Source organism: Calidris pugnax, unplaced genomic scaffold, assembly GCF_001431845.1.
Source record: "Calidris pugnax isolate Ruff unplaced genomic scaffold, ASM143184v1 scaffold92, whole genome shotgun sequence".
Lineage (NCBI taxonomy): Eukaryota > Metazoa > Chordata > Aves > Charadriiformes > Scolopacidae > Calidris > Calidris pugnax.
The window spans coordinates 1,046,045-1,065,551 of NW_015090823.1; the positions used below are offsets into that span (position 1 = coordinate 1,046,045).

The 19,507-nt window shown below is 41.4% G+C and overlaps 1 protein-coding gene across 2 annotated transcripts in view; it reads left to right on the plus strand.

Annotated features, from left to right (window-relative positions):
- ARHGEF12 (Rho guanine nucleotide exchange factor (GEF) 12) overlaps positions 1 to 19,507 on the plus strand; it is a 77,154-nt gene that overhangs the window by 37,934 nt on the left and 19,713 nt on the right. For both annotated transcript variants that reach the window (XM_014939961.1, XM_014939962.1), the window contains 17 exons: positions 6,127 to 6,225; positions 6,690 to 6,739; positions 7,546 to 7,603; positions 8,310 to 8,488; positions 9,083 to 9,160; positions 9,660 to 9,779; positions 10,401 to 10,535; positions 12,705 to 12,776; positions 13,556 to 13,648; positions 14,240 to 14,350; positions 14,765 to 14,863; positions 15,475 to 15,517; positions 15,919 to 16,024; positions 16,820 to 16,957; positions 17,323 to 17,355; positions 18,095 to 18,209; positions 19,290 to 19,395. In XM_014939961.1, the coding sequence (XP_014795447.1) occupies positions 6,127 to 6,225; positions 6,690 to 6,739; positions 7,546 to 7,603; positions 8,310 to 8,488; positions 9,083 to 9,160; positions 9,660 to 9,779; positions 10,401 to 10,535; positions 12,705 to 12,776; positions 13,556 to 13,648; positions 14,240 to 14,350; positions 14,765 to 14,863; positions 15,475 to 15,517; positions 15,919 to 16,024; positions 16,820 to 16,957; positions 17,323 to 17,355; positions 18,095 to 18,209; positions 19,290 to 19,395 (1,635 nt within the window). The remainder of the gene's footprint in view (positions 1 to 6,126; positions 6,226 to 6,689; positions 6,740 to 7,545; positions 7,604 to 8,309; positions 8,489 to 9,082; positions 9,161 to 9,659; positions 9,780 to 10,400; positions 10,536 to 12,704; positions 12,777 to 13,555; positions 13,649 to 14,239; positions 14,351 to 14,764; positions 14,864 to 15,474; positions 15,518 to 15,918; positions 16,025 to 16,819; positions 16,958 to 17,322; positions 17,356 to 18,094; positions 18,210 to 19,289; positions 19,396 to 19,507) is intronic.

The following is a 19,507-nucleotide window of genomic DNA, read 5'->3' on the forward strand; positions in this document are numbered from 1 at the left end:
CAATGACTCTTCCAGTATCAGCTTTATCATTTCACTAGAATAAAACTGCCAGGTGTTAATGGCTGTGATCCAACCTCTTAAACCATCTATGTTATACAAAATGGTGCTGTCATTGCTCTGGTTGTAAGGAACATTAAAAAATAAAATAAAATAAAAAAAACCCCAACAAATCTAAAAAGCACAAATACTGCAGGGTTCCTTCTAAACCAATATAGGCATGTTAGCAAAAGCCCTTTAGTTGATGCAGTTTAAGGAGATGTGATGTATTCCTTCTGTGAAAATGAAATCACTTTTCTTGGAATTTTGAATCATGCACTTTGGTTGTTTTTTTTTTCTTTTTTACTTTAAAAGGAGAGTAATATGACAGTCACGTTCCTCAGGGTGTGAGACTGTTCCTCAGAAACTGCAAACAGGTTTTGAGAGTGCCTTGATTTGCTTCAGTAGAGCTGGAAACCTGTCTTGGGGAGACCTGACTTGCTGCGGCTTGTAGGTCTTCCTCCCGTGCTCAGAGAGAATGAACAGGGAAATGGCCTACTTGAAATGTATATATTTTGGGATGGTGCTTCTGATGAGCTTGTGTTGAAGCCTTGACCAGTTCCTCCTCTTCCCAGGTGGATGCTGGTTAGTGACAGCACAGTTAGGTCAACTAGGTCCCTGTGTCTTCAACCTGCATTAATTTTTGCCTAATGCTGCTTGCCCATAATATACTGGAGGTGCTGTCAAACTGTTGTAGGTTAATTACAGGAAACATTTGGTGTGCTTGATGGAATGTATCTGTGTTTATACTTCTCCCTCAGTCTGTACAGTGTCCTGGTTTTTCATGTATGGCAGAAAGAAACACGACTTCCTAACGTAAGCCTTTACTTCCCCCAAAGTTTCCTGCAGATGCTCTATCCGTGTCCAGTATCTATGGGAGCAGTTTCCACTCATCCTTCCTTTCCAGTGGCCTCTGCTGTGTTGGACCTTGCCCTGCCTTTTGTCTCTACCCCCTACTTTTCCCAGGTTCTGTGGTATGCGTAGAGAACTCTGCTGTTTGCTTTGGATGGGACCAAACTATTTAAAAATGTACAAGTAGAAATACTGTACTGATATTTTTCTTGCTGGTGACTGGATGTTAGCTGGCTCTTCTCTGGCCAGCCATTGGAAAGGGAATAATAGAAAAGTCTTGAATGGCAACAGGAAAAGGAGGTGTGGTTTCTGCGTATGTGTTTGTTCTTACCTCTTGAAATTCTTAATTAAGGAGCAAGAGACCAGAATTTCTTGAAGTATATGAGTGGCTGGGGGGGGGGGCAGAGCAGTTAGGTAGGAAATTGTTCTAACATACAGAAGTTGATTTATAGTGACACGAAAGAGTGTGATGTTTTTCTTCCACAAATCCAAACGTCTCATATCTGTGCATTCAACAAAATTTAGGTGATCAGGAAAGAGACTGAGTGTAGTTTGCTCATGAGTGCCATAACTTCCCACGATACGTGCTGCCTGTTGGTCAAAGTAGAATTCTTGTCTCTTAAATGAACTTGAAATTGAAATTAGCTTTCAGGGTGTGGTAGGTGAGATATTTGTTACTCTTCCCTTTTCCCCATGACTTGGTTGCTCTCCAAAGATGTCATCCTTTATATTTAATAATGATCAGTTCCTGGCCCAAATCTAGCCTAGACTCTATACATAATCTTTCACATATTCTCTCCGATTTCGGGAAAAGTTTTTAAATTTTTCTTGTTTCAGAACCCCAGATTTTACATCTGTTGAGATGCTTTTAAATTGAACTTAGTCTTCATGTTTTGTTTCTTGTAGTTCGTGTCAGCCTTGCATCTTTCTGTTGTGGCCACCATTTTTCCAGGCTCTTAAAAGGACTCTTGGGAGCCCCTCCTCACTGCCCTTATAAATAGCCAGGGACGGCTGGGAGGGCAATGGGCACTCCACCACGGGGGCCAAATGTGTCATTGCCATGGGAGCAGATAGTCCTATTTATCATGGTTAAAATACATGGTTCTTCCTTTCTAGAAAGGTTACCAAGCCTGGTTTTATGGACAGTATCTAGTGCAGTTTTATCAAGAGGCTGTACACTGCGCTGATTCCAAACAATAAGGTTTTTTGCACTGACTTTACATGACTTCTGCTAGCAGGTTAGTGGAAGAATCTGAAGAATGCTGCTAATATGGCATTTGGTATGAAGATCACAGTAATGCCTAGAACGAAGTGAAATTCAGAATTACATGCTAGGAGAAATTTTCTTTATAAAAGCTGATAGTTTTATTTATTTTGTGGAGCAGCGTTTCTGAAAAATAAAGCTTCCCAAATGAAGTGAAACATTTGGATGTTCTCAAAACCCCAAGGAGTTTGTTTTTGTTTATAGACTGATTCATTTGGAATCACTATATTAAATTTCATTTTCCCATTGTGGCCTCATGCCTCCAGGGAGGTTATAGTTCACAAGTCTCCTCCCATGCCATGTCCCACTGAGTTTCATTAGAGGAAAAGCTACATTGTATTATGGGAGATGTAATTCATGGCACCTTCTCTCTGGTGAGTCAGGTTTGGAGAATGAACCCTGCTCTATCTGTTGTGCCCTGCTGGGGAAATGAAATTTCCTTTTTTATTCAACAACTAACAGATATTTAGGATGTGTAGAAGAGAAGGTGGTAAGTGATCTCTTTACTAGAGAAACTCTTAGACAGTTCAAATGTATCTGGGCAGCCTGTATGAGACAATCATTTTTACTGTGGTGTGTCCATGACCTTGAGAAGTTCGGACTTTCCCCTGCCCTGTTGTCCAAAAAGCACAGTGGAGAGGGAGCTGAGTGCTGGTGTCGCAGAGGGAATAGTGCCATCTATTGAGGAGCAGCTTGTCTTTTCTTGCAATTCCTTTTTTCTGAGGCTGGTCATTTCTAACTGCTTTCGTTTTAATCTTAAACCTCTTTGACTGCAGCACAGGGTTAGCTACTTGTGGCTTGCAGTTATACCAGTGAGTTCAGGGAATTATAATATGCAGGAGGGTGAAAAAGGATTTTTAAGATTTATTTTGTTTTTCTCCACAGAATTCTATTAATCCTCTCAAGATATGAACAGTCTGATTCTGTGTACTTAAAGCATAGATACAGTGATGTCTCCTCATTTCATGCCATCAAGATACTGTCATTTGAAAGTGTATGTGGGAATAAGATTGCCATTGATTCGATTTTGAGTGCTATCAGTGATGGGTTCTGTTGACCTTGTAATCTTTACTAAGCATCAGCTGGAAAAAGTAAAATATCTTGGCAAGATATTTCAAAATGAATGACTCGTGATTTCTATCCAGGGAATGCTAAGAATTGGAACACAAAAGCAAAAAAGGTGACTGAGAGGCTGATTGCCACTTGCTGACATGGACTTTTCAGTGTTGCCCCAAACTCATAGAAGTTAATTAAAGTGGGTGAAGTTGGTTTAGTTAGTAATTTAATGTAAGAGTTCCTGTATGTACTTGTGATATACTTGTGACAGTAACAGCTATTGAAATCTTCTAGTTGCATGTCACTGGGCTCTCAGTGGTTTGTGGCTTTCCTTTCAGTCCATTCCAGAGTGCCTAATGAGGTGTTCAAGGTACAAGATGTGGGTTATGAAAACATCACTGCTCTGGTTTTGAAATTCCACCACTAAGCAGATTTCAAATCGAATGTATGTTACTTAAAGAACAAAAGTGAGCAAATGACAGATCTGGTGAGTTTCTTTGCTAAATTTTCCTCACAGAAGAGCAAAAGAGAGCACTTAAAGTTGCTCTTCTTAGTCTACCTGGTTCAAACAGGGAGTGCTATCAAAGCTGATACAGTTCTGCAGGTAATAGTGTAACCTGCAGAAAACTTTCAGATAACTTCATTAAAATGACTGTAAAGCTGCTGTGCATCGCTCTCAAGCACAGGATCTCTCAGCTGGCCTCCCTAGACCTCCTTCCAGCCTTTTATATTGTGTTAGGAGAAGGGGTAAGTCCCTGCTTCTTGTCTAAAAGAACATATACAGGGAAAAAGCAATTATGGACTAATTTGGGTTCGAGTTGTCCTAATTTCAGTTGCCTCCCCATTCTAAAATTAAAAGGTGGTCTTGGGTGAAAATGTGAAACAGTTTAACTCGATTATTCTTTGAACTTAAATTATCCTCTGTAAGTCAGTTTCTATTACATCTCCTACTGCATTGCCTCTGCTTTGGCATCAGGTTCATTCAAGGAGGAGAGTAGATCCAAGGGTTCTTGGTTCTGGAAAAGAAAGAAATTAGGTGGAAGAGCCTCGAGTACACAGAGCTATACTGTGCCTTTAAACAAGGACAGTTCTTGTGAGTCAAAAGATTAGTTAGTGTTTTACTCATAAAACCTGTACGTCTGGCAGCAGGGTTTAAAATGAGCTGTTTTTATGAAATAGCATATGTTCTCTTTCCCACACCCCACCCTGGGGCATCATTCTTGTGAAGTGAGACTTCAAGAAGCCAGGTTGTATAGAAAAAGGGGAGGTGCAGAAGGGAGAGGCATGTTCTTTCACTTAACCATATAAAGAGGGTGTAAAAGATGGTGGGTTTTTTCCCCTCTTGTCTGCTTTCACCTCCCATCCATTCCCCATCCCATCCATCACCTCACTGCAGATCACTATGTATAGCAAAATTTGCTTCTACTTCATGGGCAGCAGAGGAGTTGCTGGGATGTGAGACCGTGACCAGGCTGCTGCAGAAGTGCTGGAATGCAACCTTTTCCACTACTCCCACACCCATTTTCCATATATGCCACACTGGAGGAGAACAGGGCTGACTGGGCAGACAGTATTTTCACTTGAGGCACCTCATTTCCATGAGGAGTAGCTCCAGAGAAGTGAAAGGAGCTGCGGTGCTGCGAGAGGAATTTAAGCCATGGGTATGACTCCACGCTTTGTTTCCATGAATTCCTTAAAAATGATTCCAGAAAAGACAGTTTGCTGGGGCAGCACCTTCACAATTCCCTTTGCCCCTTCCATCCTAAACAAAACTGCTACGATTTTGGTACCTGATTGTGGAGAACTCCCAATTCTTTCTCAAGATGCTGGTGTAAGAGTTTTGCCTGATACAGCTTTAGAAATGAAGAAGCAAAACCAGCTGTTAGAAATAAGGGTGATGTTTAGTAGTGGGTAATTTGTGCTGTGTAAATAAAAGTACATTCATGCAGGTTCCTAAAGTCACTTTTCAAGCTAAAGGCTCCATTGTGGCAGGCGTTGTGCAGATGCTCCTAGGAGAGTGCTCAGCAATGAATATGCCAGGACTGTTGCTTTGCTTTGGTTTGTTTTTCCCTTATTTTGTTTCCAGGTGAAAAATAGGCAAACACAACATTTCACCTCTGCAGCAGTATTTATGTTCACATTATACCCAGTAATCCTAACACAGGGAAACAAAATAATTTGCCTTTGATGTTACACAGCAAGTTAAAGGAGGAGCAGATTCCCTCTCAGATCTCCTGGGATTTTGCCCCTGAGCTTCAGTAACTCAGTGGGAAGCATGGTCTTGATTTGAGAAGTCTTGTTCAGTGTAGTAAGTGTGGCTTCTCTTTCTTTATTGCTGCTTTTCTGGTTCTGTGTGGTTCTGACCTGGAGCAGAAGGTGCCCCCAAAATGAGATTTTTGCTGAGAATGGGGAGAACTTTACCTCATCGATAAATCTGTTTTAGTCCAACCCTCTGATGTCAGTCGGAGAGATTTGTGACTTCTTTTTTAGAGTAGCTTGTAAAAGTTGGATGGTGTTTGATGGTGTATTGGGACATGACAGCACTTTGAAGAGCTATTAGGACAGACAAAGGGAAGTTGTACTCATTGGTTCCTGTAGGTAGCTGCTCTTCTTTAAAAGCTGCTTTTACCTCAAGTTGTGTCTGATGTGCCAGAGCTGTCTGCATCTCTGCTGTTGTTTATCTCTGTTTTGTGTAACTGAAGCAATAAGCTTGACCTGTCTTGACATTCCTATCTGTTTCTGGACTGATGCCCTGTTTCTGTCTCTCATATATTTCCCCCTCTGTTGTATTGTACCAGTTTCTTTCAGTACTCTGTGATTATCTAGGAGGATAAGGCTTTGGACTGATGCCTAGCTTGTGTCTCTTTGTATTTCTCTCCTCCTCTTTCTTCTGCCCTTTCCCCACCTTTCTTCTGCAGGTCTTGTTCAACGGTGCGTTGTCATCCAACGGGATGAGAACGGATTTGGGCTGACAGTCAGCGGAGACAACCCAGTCTTCGTGCAGTCCGTCAAAGAAGGTAAGCAGCCTTGCTAAACGTGCTGCCCGGGGAGCAGCAGAGATGGTTTCCACGTGTATCAAAGAAACCTCTGCATGAGCTGGAGGAGAAAACTCCAAAAACCTGCACGGGTGGGATGGCTGCAGCTTCGGGATGGGTGTGCAAAGACAAAAAGCCTTGTGCTGTTGGGATGATGTGAAGCGTCTCCTCAGCGTGTGATTTATTTGGAAACTTGACCTCTTGCATCAAAGAGGAAGTAAATGACTCCTTGAAACGTGGTGGGATTGTGGCTTGATGTATCCACTGTAAAATGAGAACAGAACTGCCCTTGTGTAGATACTGAAAGATTCTAACCTGATAGAGACAGGGGAAGCTCAGCTGAGTGTGGGAAGTAGCTTTGTGTGGAACTTAGAGAAGTGCTTGAACTCTTTTTGCTTTGATTTTTGTTTTTGAAATTGGAACAAAATCATTTCTTGCTTCTTTAGATGGAGCAGCCATGCGGGCTGGAGTGCAAACAGGTGATAGAATTATCAAGGTAAGGGCATTCAAATCATCAGAGAAATTGATTCTTTGTATTAAAGGAACTCTTTCCCTGAAAAATGTCATCAGTATGTCTGCTGTGATGTTTGCATTTGCCTGTGGGATAGAGGAATGGTCTAAGTTCCTGTGTTCTGGGGATACCAGGACAGTAACCACTGAAAGCTCACCTCTGAGTGTTAGTTTTGTTGTGGAGGTCACTCTCATTTCAGAACTTTATGGGCAAGTTCAACATTCTACAAGGTTCAAGAATCACACGTACAATAAAACCATAAGTGGCAGGGGAGAGAAAGACCAGAGAGTTATTAATAATCACCTGTAAATAAATAGTCTTCTTGGAATACTGTTTTTCCCCCAAGTGCACCCAGATCCATGCTCTATTTTGGTGCCAAACAACTAAGAAATCAAGCCAGTAACTAAAAAGACTTATCTAAAATACTGCTGCAAACTGATGGTTGTGCTCTACAGCAGCTACTGACACAGATAGAGCTCAGATTTCAACTTTAATTAATTAAGTTAGCTATCCTAATTTTTTTTTCCTACCCATTCAGGGGTGGATTGCTTTGGTTTTTTTTTCTTTGGTTGCTTGGTTTTCTTTGTTATGTGTGTATTGTTTTCTTCTTGCAGAGCTCTGCTCGCAGAGGTAGACTGTTAAAAGGATAAATTGTTTATCTGTCAGTGTCTTAAAAGACATAGTAATAGAGACTGGGGAAAAAGAAAATATCTTCATTCTAAGTGTGTGGGTACCTTGGGTTGGAAATGAGCAGCTAAATGTTGTTAACTTTCTCTTCCTCCCTGCCCCAGGTGAATGGCACCCTTGTAACACACTCAAACCATTTGGAGGTGGTAAAGCTGATCAAGTGTAAGTAAAGGCAGGTTACTATTTTTGTCACTGTGCTCCTTTAAAGCATGAAAGGCATAATTTTAAAGGACCGATGATTGATTCAGCTATCAAGTGACAAGGTCTTAACCATGCTGAGAGAGAAAGGGTGTGTATGAAACAGGGAAGTGAAATTGGGTTCATTTTGTTGTCTCAGATTTGAGCTTCTGCAGTTTTGCCTTAGCTTGATGTTCAAAGTTACCATCAAACCTTTCTACAGATCTTTCTACCCCATCTTTCAATTCCACCTTAAATATCATAGCTATTAAGGCACTATTAATGTAGATTACTGTATGATGCTTGCAAAGCACTGGCATTTCTAACAGAAGTGCATTTTTGGAAGAAGGTGATAGTGGTTCCTTCCACCTTAGCACAGTTTATTTCATGGCATGAGCATATATCTATATACTGTAAATGCAACCTGCTAATGTAACCTGATAGACTAGAAATTGGATTCGTGCTTTTATTATGGATGATTATTATGAAACTGTTTGGATCACCTGAAATTTAAACTGAGTTCTCTAAAACAGAGCTGACACAGTGCTCTCAGGTTTTCTGGTTTGAAGAACAAATGAGTGAAGAATGGTCTGAATTTTAGATCTAGGGGGAAATGGCAACCAGTGAAACAGCAACCACAGAAATCTGCAAGTGTCTGAAATGTGAATTGTTGTTGTTCTTCCCCCTGCAGCGGGTTCCTATGTAGCTCTCACTGTCCAGGGGCGCCCACCGGGGTCGCCCCAGATCCCACTAGCTGATTCTGAAGTGGATCTGGCAGCGTTTGGGCATATGTCTCCCATCATGACATCTCCTCATTCACCTGGCATGTCAGGAAATGCAGAAAGGATCACTAGCCCCGTGCTTGTGGGGGTAAGATTTAAAGCTCTCTTTCCAAAGAACCAGCTTAGACATGAACGTAGCCATGTATTTTTTTTTTTTCTTCCACCGTTTTGTGTTTCTTGTGCAAATGACAAATTGGAATATTTACCCAGCTCCCCATGGGCATGGAATCACATGGGGAAAAACATTTTGCAAGTAAAAATATGCAGTCCCATCTGAGCTAATACAAAGACAGTTGATGGGTTTATTCACAGGTTGTCTTTGAGATACACTGCAGTTTGCATTCTGTGAGTTTATACAGTGTCTGGTCCAAGTCAGTCATGCTGTAACTTCTGTTAAAGGGTGGATTACAAGGTATGCAGACATGTGGCAAAAAAGAGTAGGGAAATCAAATAAGCAAATGCTTCTGGTCTATTTTATTATTTTCTTTTTAACTCTTGATAGCTGTGTTCAAAAGTGGGAAAGAATCCATAGGAATAGGATTTAGAAACTTGAATTGCTTCTTTGAGGGCTTTTCAAAGGCCAAGTTTAGGAAGTAGATGAGAAGTAGGCATGTCCATTTTCTTTATCTTTCTTCCCAGCTCCACCAAAAAACTTGACCCTTAATTTCTTCGTATTTTCTAGGAGGAGAATAATATTGTCCACAACCAGAAGGTGGAGATTCTGAGAAAGATGCTACAGAAAGAGCAGGAGCAGCTGCAGGTACTGGACTTGCATGAGTTTGAGAGGGGTGGGGAAAAGTATGATACAAACACAAAGATTGGTTGTTGAATCACTACTTAGTGGGATCTTCAAGGTTCCCTTGCATAGCTTGTGTTTCAGCTTAGCTTTTCTATATACCCACCTAACACCAGAGATCTACTCACTCTTGAGTTTTTAATCCTTGACAGAGTAAGAAAAAAATTGTGGGAGGTTTCTTAAGTGGAAAGGTACATATCTCTCAATCTGATCTAATCCTTAGGCAAGTAAGCACCTTTCATTGAGAGATTTCAATAAATCTCTAGAATGTGGTTATTTTCATATGGCCTAAGAGAGAGAGAATTCTAGAACTATGGAATCTGTAGTATGTACTCGGTAGATGTGCAAATGTGATGTTTGTTATTTAAAATATCTAAATGGAATGAAGGACAGTAGTAGGCTGTAGTTCTAAGCTTTGACATTGAGGAGATGCTGAGTGAAAACTCCTAAAATGATTTTTCAGTCTCTGCAAGAAGAGTACAGCCGATCACCCACCACGCGACTGCTCAAAGAGATACAGGAAACAAAGAAGCACATTCCTCAGCTGCAGGAGAGGTTGTCCAAAGCCACAGGCTCTACTCAGGTAACAGAATGTGTCAGGCTCCTCTGGGATGTGTTCCGGGGGAAAATTCCTGGGGGATGATGGTGTTCTGGGCAAGCAGGAGTGCCCTGCCGTGCTCTTCTGTGCTTGTACAGGCAGATTGCACCCTCTAGAGTTGAGACTTGTACTGAGGCTCACAGAGGCTGTCAAGCAACACAGTGAGATGTTGATATATGAACTAGACTTCACAATGGACTTTCAAATCATCTGTCAAAAACTGCCCTTAAAACAGTCAGTGCAAACTGTGTTGTGTTTATTAGTCTGTCTGTCTGTCAATACAACTTAAAAGAAGCCTGTGGGGTCATTCTTAGAGTGGAGAATGAGTAACTGGAAGCTTAAAATAGCTTTGCTTTTGAAAAAAAAATCACAAGTGATATATTTTTCCCATATTCCCTCTGCCTCTAATGTTATAAGTCCTGAAAACTTGGTGTTATTTTCGGTTGTCTTCTCTTTGAAAAGCATTGCAGCCTTTTCTAGATACCTGAAGAAAGTTTTATACATAGTATGAACTAATTGGGTTTTGAAACAGCTAATGTTTAAGGATTGCCTCTTGAAATACTCTTCTTGCTCTGTGCAGTCTCCCAACTGGCTTTATCTTTTCAGGATGGAGTCTTGTCCTCCAGGTCTGCGGCGGAATCGCTGCAGTTCAGTGAAGTGGAGGCAGAGAGCGGGGATGGTGTGAGCAAACTGGATTACAGTGGTGACAGCCCCTCCCGACCAAGCAGTGACATTGCTGATGTGAGTCTCAGAACAGCTCCCTGACTTTGCTTCTATACCTTTTGGATTTGGTTTTCTTGTGCAGATTCTTTGTGTTGTCCTGTGTATCACACGTACATACTTGTACCTCAGGAATGCTGTGTATTACTAGAATAGGCTTCTCAGTACACCCCAAAAATAATTCCCCGAGGAATCATACTATATTGGACTTCCATTAGGGACTGGGAAAGAAACAGTGTGGGGTTTTGAGTCTTGATCCAGGATTAGATTTTCCTGGCACAATTCCTGTAACCAGACAAAGAAAGATGGATGCCAGCATCTTTCTCCCAACTCAGAGATGCCAATTAGAGAATCTTTTAAGAGTATGGTAATGTTCCAATTGCGGTAGCTGTGACTCAGATCCAGTCAGTGGGCAAGTTGCCATGGAAGTGGGGAAGAGCCTTACTTCTACCAAATAAGCATCAATTATTGCCAACAGTAAAGGCTCTTCGTCTGTTCACTCATTAGTTATCAATCTGTGTGCTCGTCTGGTCTCCCTATTGGAGTGCCTTAGCACCTAATCCTTAATTAAGTCACTATCTGATTAGTGCGGAGGAACTGAGACTCTGTACTTGGGTTTTGGCCTAAGTCTGTTGTTTAACTTAAGGATGTAGAAGATAAATTTGTACTAGCAGTAGGAAATGAAAGGAAGACGGGTCAGATACACCTCCGCAATGTGACCATACATGACTATTTTGAAACATTCCTCCCCCAACTCCAAATCTAACTGGATATCACTCATGTTGGTATGGAATAAAGGCAGCACAAAATTCATAGCTCTCTTCTTCATAAATTTAATCCTGTTAATATCGTGGATGGTAGTTGATCACTGGAGGTGATCGACACACCAAACATTCAAAGTGACCCTGAGGAGCTTAAGGACTGGGGGCAATAGAAACCTCTTGAAGTTTAAGAAGAAGTCCAGAGTTCTGCAGCTGGATGAAATAACTCTAAGCATCAATACAGCCTGGAAACCAAGAGGCTGAGTAGTAGCGTGGCTGAAAGGACCTGGGTGTTACTGTGAACACGCTGAAGATGAGCCAACAGCATGTGCTTTTGGCAAATAAAGCTGAGTGTCTACTGGGCTACGTGAGGAGGAGGATTGCCAGCAGGTGGAGGGAAGTTACTGGTCCCTCTTGCTGCGCACTGGTGTGACTGCACCTGGAGTACTGAGCCCATTGCTTGGAGCCCCAGCAGATCTCGGGAGGTGATTCTGCTCCTCTACTCTGCACTCGTGAGACCCCACCTGGAATACTGTGTCCAGCTTTGGAGTCCTCAACACAGAAGGGACATGGACTGGCTGGAACAGGTCCAGCGGAGGGCCACGAAGATGATCAGAGGGATGGAGCACCTCTCCTATGAAGACAGGCTGAGGGAGCTGGGATTGTTCAGCCTGGAGAAGAGAAGGCTCCGGGGAGACCTTATAGCGGCCTTTCAATACCTGAAGGGTGCCTGTAGAAGAGCTGGGGAGGGACTCTTTGCCAGGAGGTGTAATGATAGGACAAGGGGAAACGGTTTTAAATTGGAAGAAAAAAGATTCAGATTAGATCTCAGGAAGAAATGTTTTACTCTGAGGGTGGTGAGACACTGGAACAGGTTGCCCAGGGAAGTTGTGGATGCCCCATCCCTGGAGGGGTTCAAGGCCAGGCTGGATGTGGCCTTGAGCAACCTGCTCTAGTGGGAGGTGTCCCTGCCCAGGGCAGGGGGGTTGGAACTCGATGATCTTTGAGGTCCCTTCCAACCCAAACCATTCTATGATTCTATGTTAGGAGAAGGGCCTCCTCAGAGAGCTAGCAACATGGGTGCTCCATGAACCTCCAGAAGAGGTGGAGAGAGCAAAGAGAAAGCTAAGGCCAGGTGCACCAGCAGATTTACAGCTCTGCTGTTACTCAGTATCACTAGCTTTCTCAGCGAAACTGTTTCTGCATTCGGTTGGGTTTTGGGTGGGGTTTGTTGATTTTGGGTTTTTTTAAATCTGTGCGTGTGTGGGTCACACGTTTTAGTTTGGCTGGTCACACCTCAGCTGTTTAACAGTTCGCTCTGTGAGAAAGGAGAAGTTTTGGCTCTTGTGGCTGCAAAAAACCTCCTGTGCAGTTCTCGTGTTTCTAGATTTGCTGGTGCTCACCAGAACTGAACTTCCTTCTTTCCCAGAGTCCTCGCAGTGGCTTGAAGGAGCGGATTTATCCGGAGGAGAGCCCAGAGAAGGCTGAGGTTCAAGATACTGTGAGTACAGGGCATAAAGTGTCACAACAGCATCTCCTGTAATGGGCCCATTAAAACCTTGTTTCCCCCTGCTTTCTAGATGAAGCATGCATAAACTTTGCTTTAGAAAATAAAATGCAATTAAAATTGTGCAGGGAAAGTTAATTAGCTGAGTAAATGTTTATGGAGCTTAACAGTAGACCCATTTAGAGGCGAGAAATATGTACACAGCAGTAAAACAGCTGGACCTAAAATAGGTAGAGCAGCTGTACGTATTTTATTCCTTGAGTCCAGCAGTAAATGAAACAGTCTTTAGGATATTTAGTCATTAGGAGGCTGGCATTCTCAGGGGTCACCTCCAGAGTAGGTAAAAGTGGAACCTTTTGCTGAAAGTACAGACCTTTCTGAACGTTTTAGTGTCTTCCTTGGGATGAGTTCTGAATTATTATCCCCTCATCTGCTTGAGTTTCCAAAGTTGTACTTCTCCAGTTGTACAAAGATGGCATTTGTGATATGCCACATGTGCTCTTGTTTGTAGATTTGAATTTGAATCATCTGATTTAATGTTTCTGAGTGTTTGCAACTTGGGAGAAGCATTTGTAAGCGGATCTCACAGCTGCATATTTGGGCGAGGATGAGTAAAAACATGAGTTTACATGAGTTATGAGAAGGAAACTAAAATTGATAGTAACATCTCTAACTTGGTAAAGCAGGTTTCCTGTGGCAAGAGAGTAATAACACTATACATTTCTTCTTTCCCTTCCTTCCCCTTCTCATCCCTCACTTCTGACTCCCCCCAGGATTCCCAGTCCAGTGTTGGAAGTCCTTTATCCCGAGTGGGGCCTCAGATCATCGGAGCAGAGGATGACGACTTTGACACTGAACAGGAGCAGGTGGGAAGGACTTTTAGCCTCAGCCACCTTTTTGCCCTCTCAATCAAAATTCTGTACCTCTGTGTGTCTATGGGTGCTTCGTGACTTGTTTTTATTGAGCAGTTCTTGTGGTGAATTAAGAATTGGAGAATGTGAATCCTGTTATGGCTGATCTTGCCAAATAAAAACATTTGTTGTTTTTTTTTTACAATATACCATCTTTGATTCTTTCTGTTACTCTCTCTTTCTGCTCATAACTCCATTCTAGAAATGCATTTGCCTTATTTAATTTTCTTTTGCTTAAGTTCTGCATTATTGTCACAGCAATATAGCTGCAATGGCTTTTGACATACTTATTCCGAGTTATTTTAGCTGTCCTTTGCTCTGAATTATATTTCGTTATATTGTACTCAGTGTTCAGAAGAGTATTTAAAAGAAGTGTTCCTATTGTAAGCTCTTTGTGGGATGTTAGAGTGGCATTGAAGAGGTTCTGGAATTGATCAGGTTTTATTTTAATTAAACAAATGAGTTGAATTGTTGGAACAAACCTTCTTGGTTTTTCTCCCAGTAGCTTTGTTGAAAAATTCAAATAGTTTGCATGTATCTCTGCAGATTAATGGACAATGCAGCTGTTTCCAAAACATTGAGCTCCTGAAATCTCGCCCAGCTCACCTGGCTGTTCTTCTGCATCATGTGGTGTCCCAGTTTGACCCTGCAGCATTGGTAAGATGTTCTGGTATTGTTTACCTGGCCCAAACTGGTAGCCTTAACCTTGTGTAGCATTGGCAGTGACATGGCTGGATTGGCAAGGGGAGAACTGCAGGTCCTGTGCAGGCATGAGAATATTTCAGAGTAATGAAGAGAAGCACGAAAATAGCTGTCTCCTTTACATTTAGCTGTTTACAAATAAATATTTAGCCCTTGAAGGCACTTCATTCCAGCCTAAGTTGTCTATGGGGAAGGTCTGATCTCTCTCTCCCCACCATCTAAGCAATCTAGATGGCTGAAGGTAGCTAGAAAGAGTTTCAACCCAGTAATGCTGAATTCCTTTAAATACTTGAAAGAAAACGTGGACTCAGGGATGTTAGAAGAATTCTTACGGTTTTCCTCAATTTCTTCCCCTCCTGTTTCCCACAGTTGTGCTACCTTTACACAGACTTGTACAAACAGACCAACTCCAAAGAGACTCGCCGTGTCTTCCTGGAGTTTTACCAGTTCTTCTTGGACCGAGCTGCAGTAGGTTCCACTCATTTCTCCCATTTTCAAGCATAGCTAGCAAGTTGACTTTTACCTTTCTCCACTCTCCTGAACTGGAGAAAACTAAGGAGTTACAGAAGTCCTCCAAAATGAAAAGTTTGTTGTTTTTTTTTTTTATTTAAATGTTACCAGTGAATACAGTGAAATGAATGGTGTATGGCCTCAGATGCCTGGTAACTCAATAAATCACAGGCAACACGTTTTCTGATAGGAGAAATAATTTTGTGATATTTAAGCAAGCTCTAACTGTTATACATTGCCTTTTAGTTAATAATTGCTGCATGTATTGATGTGGCTATTGCAAGGATTGGGAGATTTTATGTATCCCTTGAAAAGCCTGAGAAACTTCTTTATTGTCATGAATGGGACTACTAGATAGTATAGCAGAGGCTACTACCACATGTTAAGATGAAATAATCCATGTGTAATATAATATATATTCAGAATGGGAGTCTCCACCTTAATACCACCAGGTATTCGGGTTGTATGATTTTGGCTTTTGAGGAGATTCTCTTGTGGTTTGTACTGTGTATTTTATTGGGGTGGTGTTTGTTGTGTATGTTCTCCCAGCCTTTTCTTTTCTTTTGTAGAATCTAAAAGTTCCAGTTCCGGATGAAATCTCCTTAGAACTAGGTAGGGTGCTTCTCTTTCGTGTATGTCTTGCTGCAGTTTTCTACTGTCTGAGCAAGTCTCTGAAATGTGCTTGGGGTTCCTTCAAATTTACTGTGTCATGTGTTACAGGGAGAGACAAAGAAATACTTCTTACATTTCTTGGGGAGGGCATAATGTGTGCTCTGATACATGTGTAAGTGGTGGGAAGCATTGGCCACATTGGAATTTTTAATTTTTTTAATACGACAGTGGATGTGACCACAGCTACTTACCATGAACTTCAGGGCATTAAGTGTATCAGCAAGTGAAAGGCAAAATGGTACTCTTGGATGGGATAAAGTATATGTGTGAGTGGCTTTATTCTAAGGAGGAAAGGACTGTTCTCAAAAGAATAATCTGTTAACTTCTCTTCTGGCTTACAGAAAGAAGGCGGCCAGAACTCATTCCTGAAGAGCTTCATCGCCAGCTTATACAAACTATGCAAGATAAAGTCTGTCCAGAAGTTCAAAGGAATCTGGAAGATTTCAGGTAACAACAGTTGGCTGTATAGTTTTCATTTAATTCATACCTGACCTCAATCAACGTGTCCAATACAGGGAAAGTCCAAACTCAAGGCATATAGTAATTCATCTTGGACTAATAGGAAGATACCACTGGAGAGAGCCTTGAATGTTTTTTTGAGACTGTGTTGCAAGTAATCAATTGCAAGATCAATTTTAGAGCTTGAATTCTTCATTCCTTGAAGCTACTTGAGGCCGTTTCATAATATTTTTACTTAGGTGATGTTCTATAAATCCTTCTTACTAATTGTGTTTATAATCAGCTTATATGTTCTTATATTTTTTTTTCCTTCTCCTTTTTTCCTTTCCTCTCCCCTTTGGGCACCAAATAATCCACTTTGGAAAGCTGTCATGGGCACACAATAGAATTTTATAATTAATATGCCCTTTCATGTAGAGCCATAAGAGCTTTGTGCCAACATGAGACATTATACCAAGACAAGTGTTCAATAGTGGACTTTTTCATACCTAAAAATGTCTGATTTTGCAGCCTGGGATGCTGCAAGAAGAGTAACTGCTTTCTCTTGACCCCTGCAATGGCTGCCTCTTGATAAATATAATACAACTTTATCCCTCCAGAGGCCATCTTAGCTGTGTTTTACAGTGAGTGAAAATGTTATGGAGAAATGTCATGACTTCTCCATTTTCATACAGAAACCAATAATGAAACCTGTTTGACATTCTGAACGTCGAGAGGTTGCTTTTCCCTTGTTGCAGGTCAGTGTTCAATTTAAAGCCCTGCTTCCATCTCCTTGTTTTTCAGGCAGAAACGTAGCATGGGGTTGACCCTGGCAGAAGGAGAGCTGACCAGGCTGGATGCAGAAAGGGTTCGTGACCGGAATGCGGTGGAGAAGGAAAGAGCATGTGCAGAACAGATTATTGCTAAAATCGAGGAAGTCTTGTGAGTAACAGCAAAAATAATTGTGGGGGTAAAAAAGGTTCTACCCTGAATCTTACAGCAGGAGAGCAAAGGATTTGGGAACTAGATGCAATTTGACATCACTACATTTACATTGCTTTCCCCTCTTTGCTATCAACATATGTTTGAGTACCAATAGCTAAAATTAAGCTGATAGGTAAAGTCCATATATCTTTTCAAGGAGGCTACTGTTCCAATAGCAGAGGAAATTATTCCAATGTCAGCTTGTGCAGTATTAGCTCAAGAGTCCTTTTTTTGGGTTGTAGAAACCTATAGCTTCTCCCCAGCCCCCACCCCTGGACTTCCTTCTAAGTCAGTTTCATTTTTAAACTCTTTCTTGTTTTTAGGATGACATCTCAGCCTCTGGAAGAAGACAAGAGGTAATGGAAGTTGGGTGGGTTTACTGTGTGAAGAACCCTGTTGTGGTGCTTGTTGTGCTGAGCACAGCACGGCAGCCCTCTGCTGGCTGGAGCCACTCACTCTCATTCTCTGAGCCCCCTGGCAGAATTCATTTGAATTCAGAGCATCAACCTGTTGCTCTCAACCTCTTCTTAATCTGAAATTTTGTTTTAGATCTCCAAAAGTTACTGTCGTTAAGAGTTCATGTTTCTTTTAGTTTCATTTTGCAGCTGTTTCAATCTGGTTTAACATTTGTTTTCTGGATGTGACTTGCCTTGTTAAGTTTGTATGTATACAAAACTCAACAAGGGCAGCTTTTACTATACTCTTTATAGCAACCATCCCTTTTGCTGTTACTTATTTTTACCATAACTCAAAACTATAATGTGACCACAAATATATATTTAGCATATCATTTTAGGAACCTTCTGTGTAATTCTCAAACTTTTACCTCTTTTACGCTTTTATATACTCCATCTTTTGTTTGCAAGAGGACAAATTCTGATATTGGCTGAGTCTTTCCCATTGTCTGTGATAGTTTGTTTCATATTAAAAAGAAAAAAAAAAAGATACCGAGTTCTTTTAATCTAAAAATGTATTAATTTCTCAGTAGAGTCTTTGCATGTGACCTTTGTAATTTTCTTGACAAAATGTATTTTCCCCAATACATTGCTCCTTATCCCCCATCTTCTTTTTTTTTTTTTTTTATATTTTTGGCAGTTCCACGATGCAGTATGTGATTCTTACTTACATGAAACACCTGGGAGTCAAAGTTAAGGAACCTCGAAACCTGGAGCAGAAGCGGGGCCGCATTGGTTTCCTGCCAAAGATCAAGGTAGTGATGTTGTGGCCAGATTGCATTTTTTTTTTTTTTTTTGAAGGTACCCAGCATGGGTGCTTCGTTAGGATTCAAAATGCACCTTTGCGTGACGTGTTAGAGGTTGGTATGACTTTACAGTCTTCATTGCTGCATCAAGAGGATGGGGATTACTGAGCTGCACAAACCTAACAGCTGAAATTGGGTTCTACGTGTATTTTCAGGCCCATGAATTAGAAATGAGTTGTCTTCTTTATCTGTATGCCTGAATCCTAGCTGCTTGTTTTCTACCCTTATTAAAACTTTGGATGAGAAACCTTGAATCACTTGAGGATCTCATTAAAGCTAATCAGGCTGTTGGCTTGTATACTTTAGTTTTCTACTTGAGAAACTTGCCCAAAACCTCATATTTCATGATGCAGGAAAGCTACTCTTCCTGCCACCCACACTTCCCCAGTTATATAATGAATTTTTCCACCAAAACTCCCATCTCTGTGGGTGTGTTCAGTCGTCTCCCACAGTATGGGGGTGTCTCTGGTCACAGTAGCTACATATTTCCACCAGCATCCCAGCTTCCTTTCAAATGTTAAGACTCCTGGAAGCAGTTCTGCACTGACAGTGAGAATAGGTTAGATCAGGCATTCACAACCCTTCTGAAGCAGTAAGAGAAGTTGTATTTCTCTTTCCCAGATTAGATTCTTTATGCTTGTGGAGGTTTGGAGTCACAAGGTGTCCTGTCTTAGAGAACCAAGGTGCTTCTGGTCACTCTAAATTGGTCTCTTACCCTAGAGAAGGGGTGGTTTCTTGCTCCTGCTAAGTTAAAAACAGTGTGTGTGAGTTTTTGCTCATACCAGAAGTGTCCCTGAAGATGCTGTGGCTCTCACTGCTAACCTCGTTATGCACTGCTCATACTCTGTCCATAGGCTGTCTTTGCCTCTGAAGCTGCAGGATCTTGACCTCTCATAACTTGCTAAAAATAAAATTCTCTTGTAACGACTCCTGCAGTTTTAAAGAATTAGTCAATATCTCAGGAAATCACTGGATTTGAAGAAATGAGTGACGTTTGCTTTGTTTTTCTTTGTCGTATATTAACTGCAGCAAAGTATCAAGAAAGAGAAAGAAGGAGAGGAGAAAGGAAAGAGAAGAGGCTTTCCTAATATTCTTGGCCCACCAAGGAGACCGAGTCGACATGACAGCAGTGCAAGTATGTCAGACAAGGAAATATATGTTCCCTAACTATTAGTCTGAAAGCCAGATAAAGTCTCTGCTGTCTTTAAAAAAAAAACATGCTGAGAAGACTCAGTAAACTTTTTGGT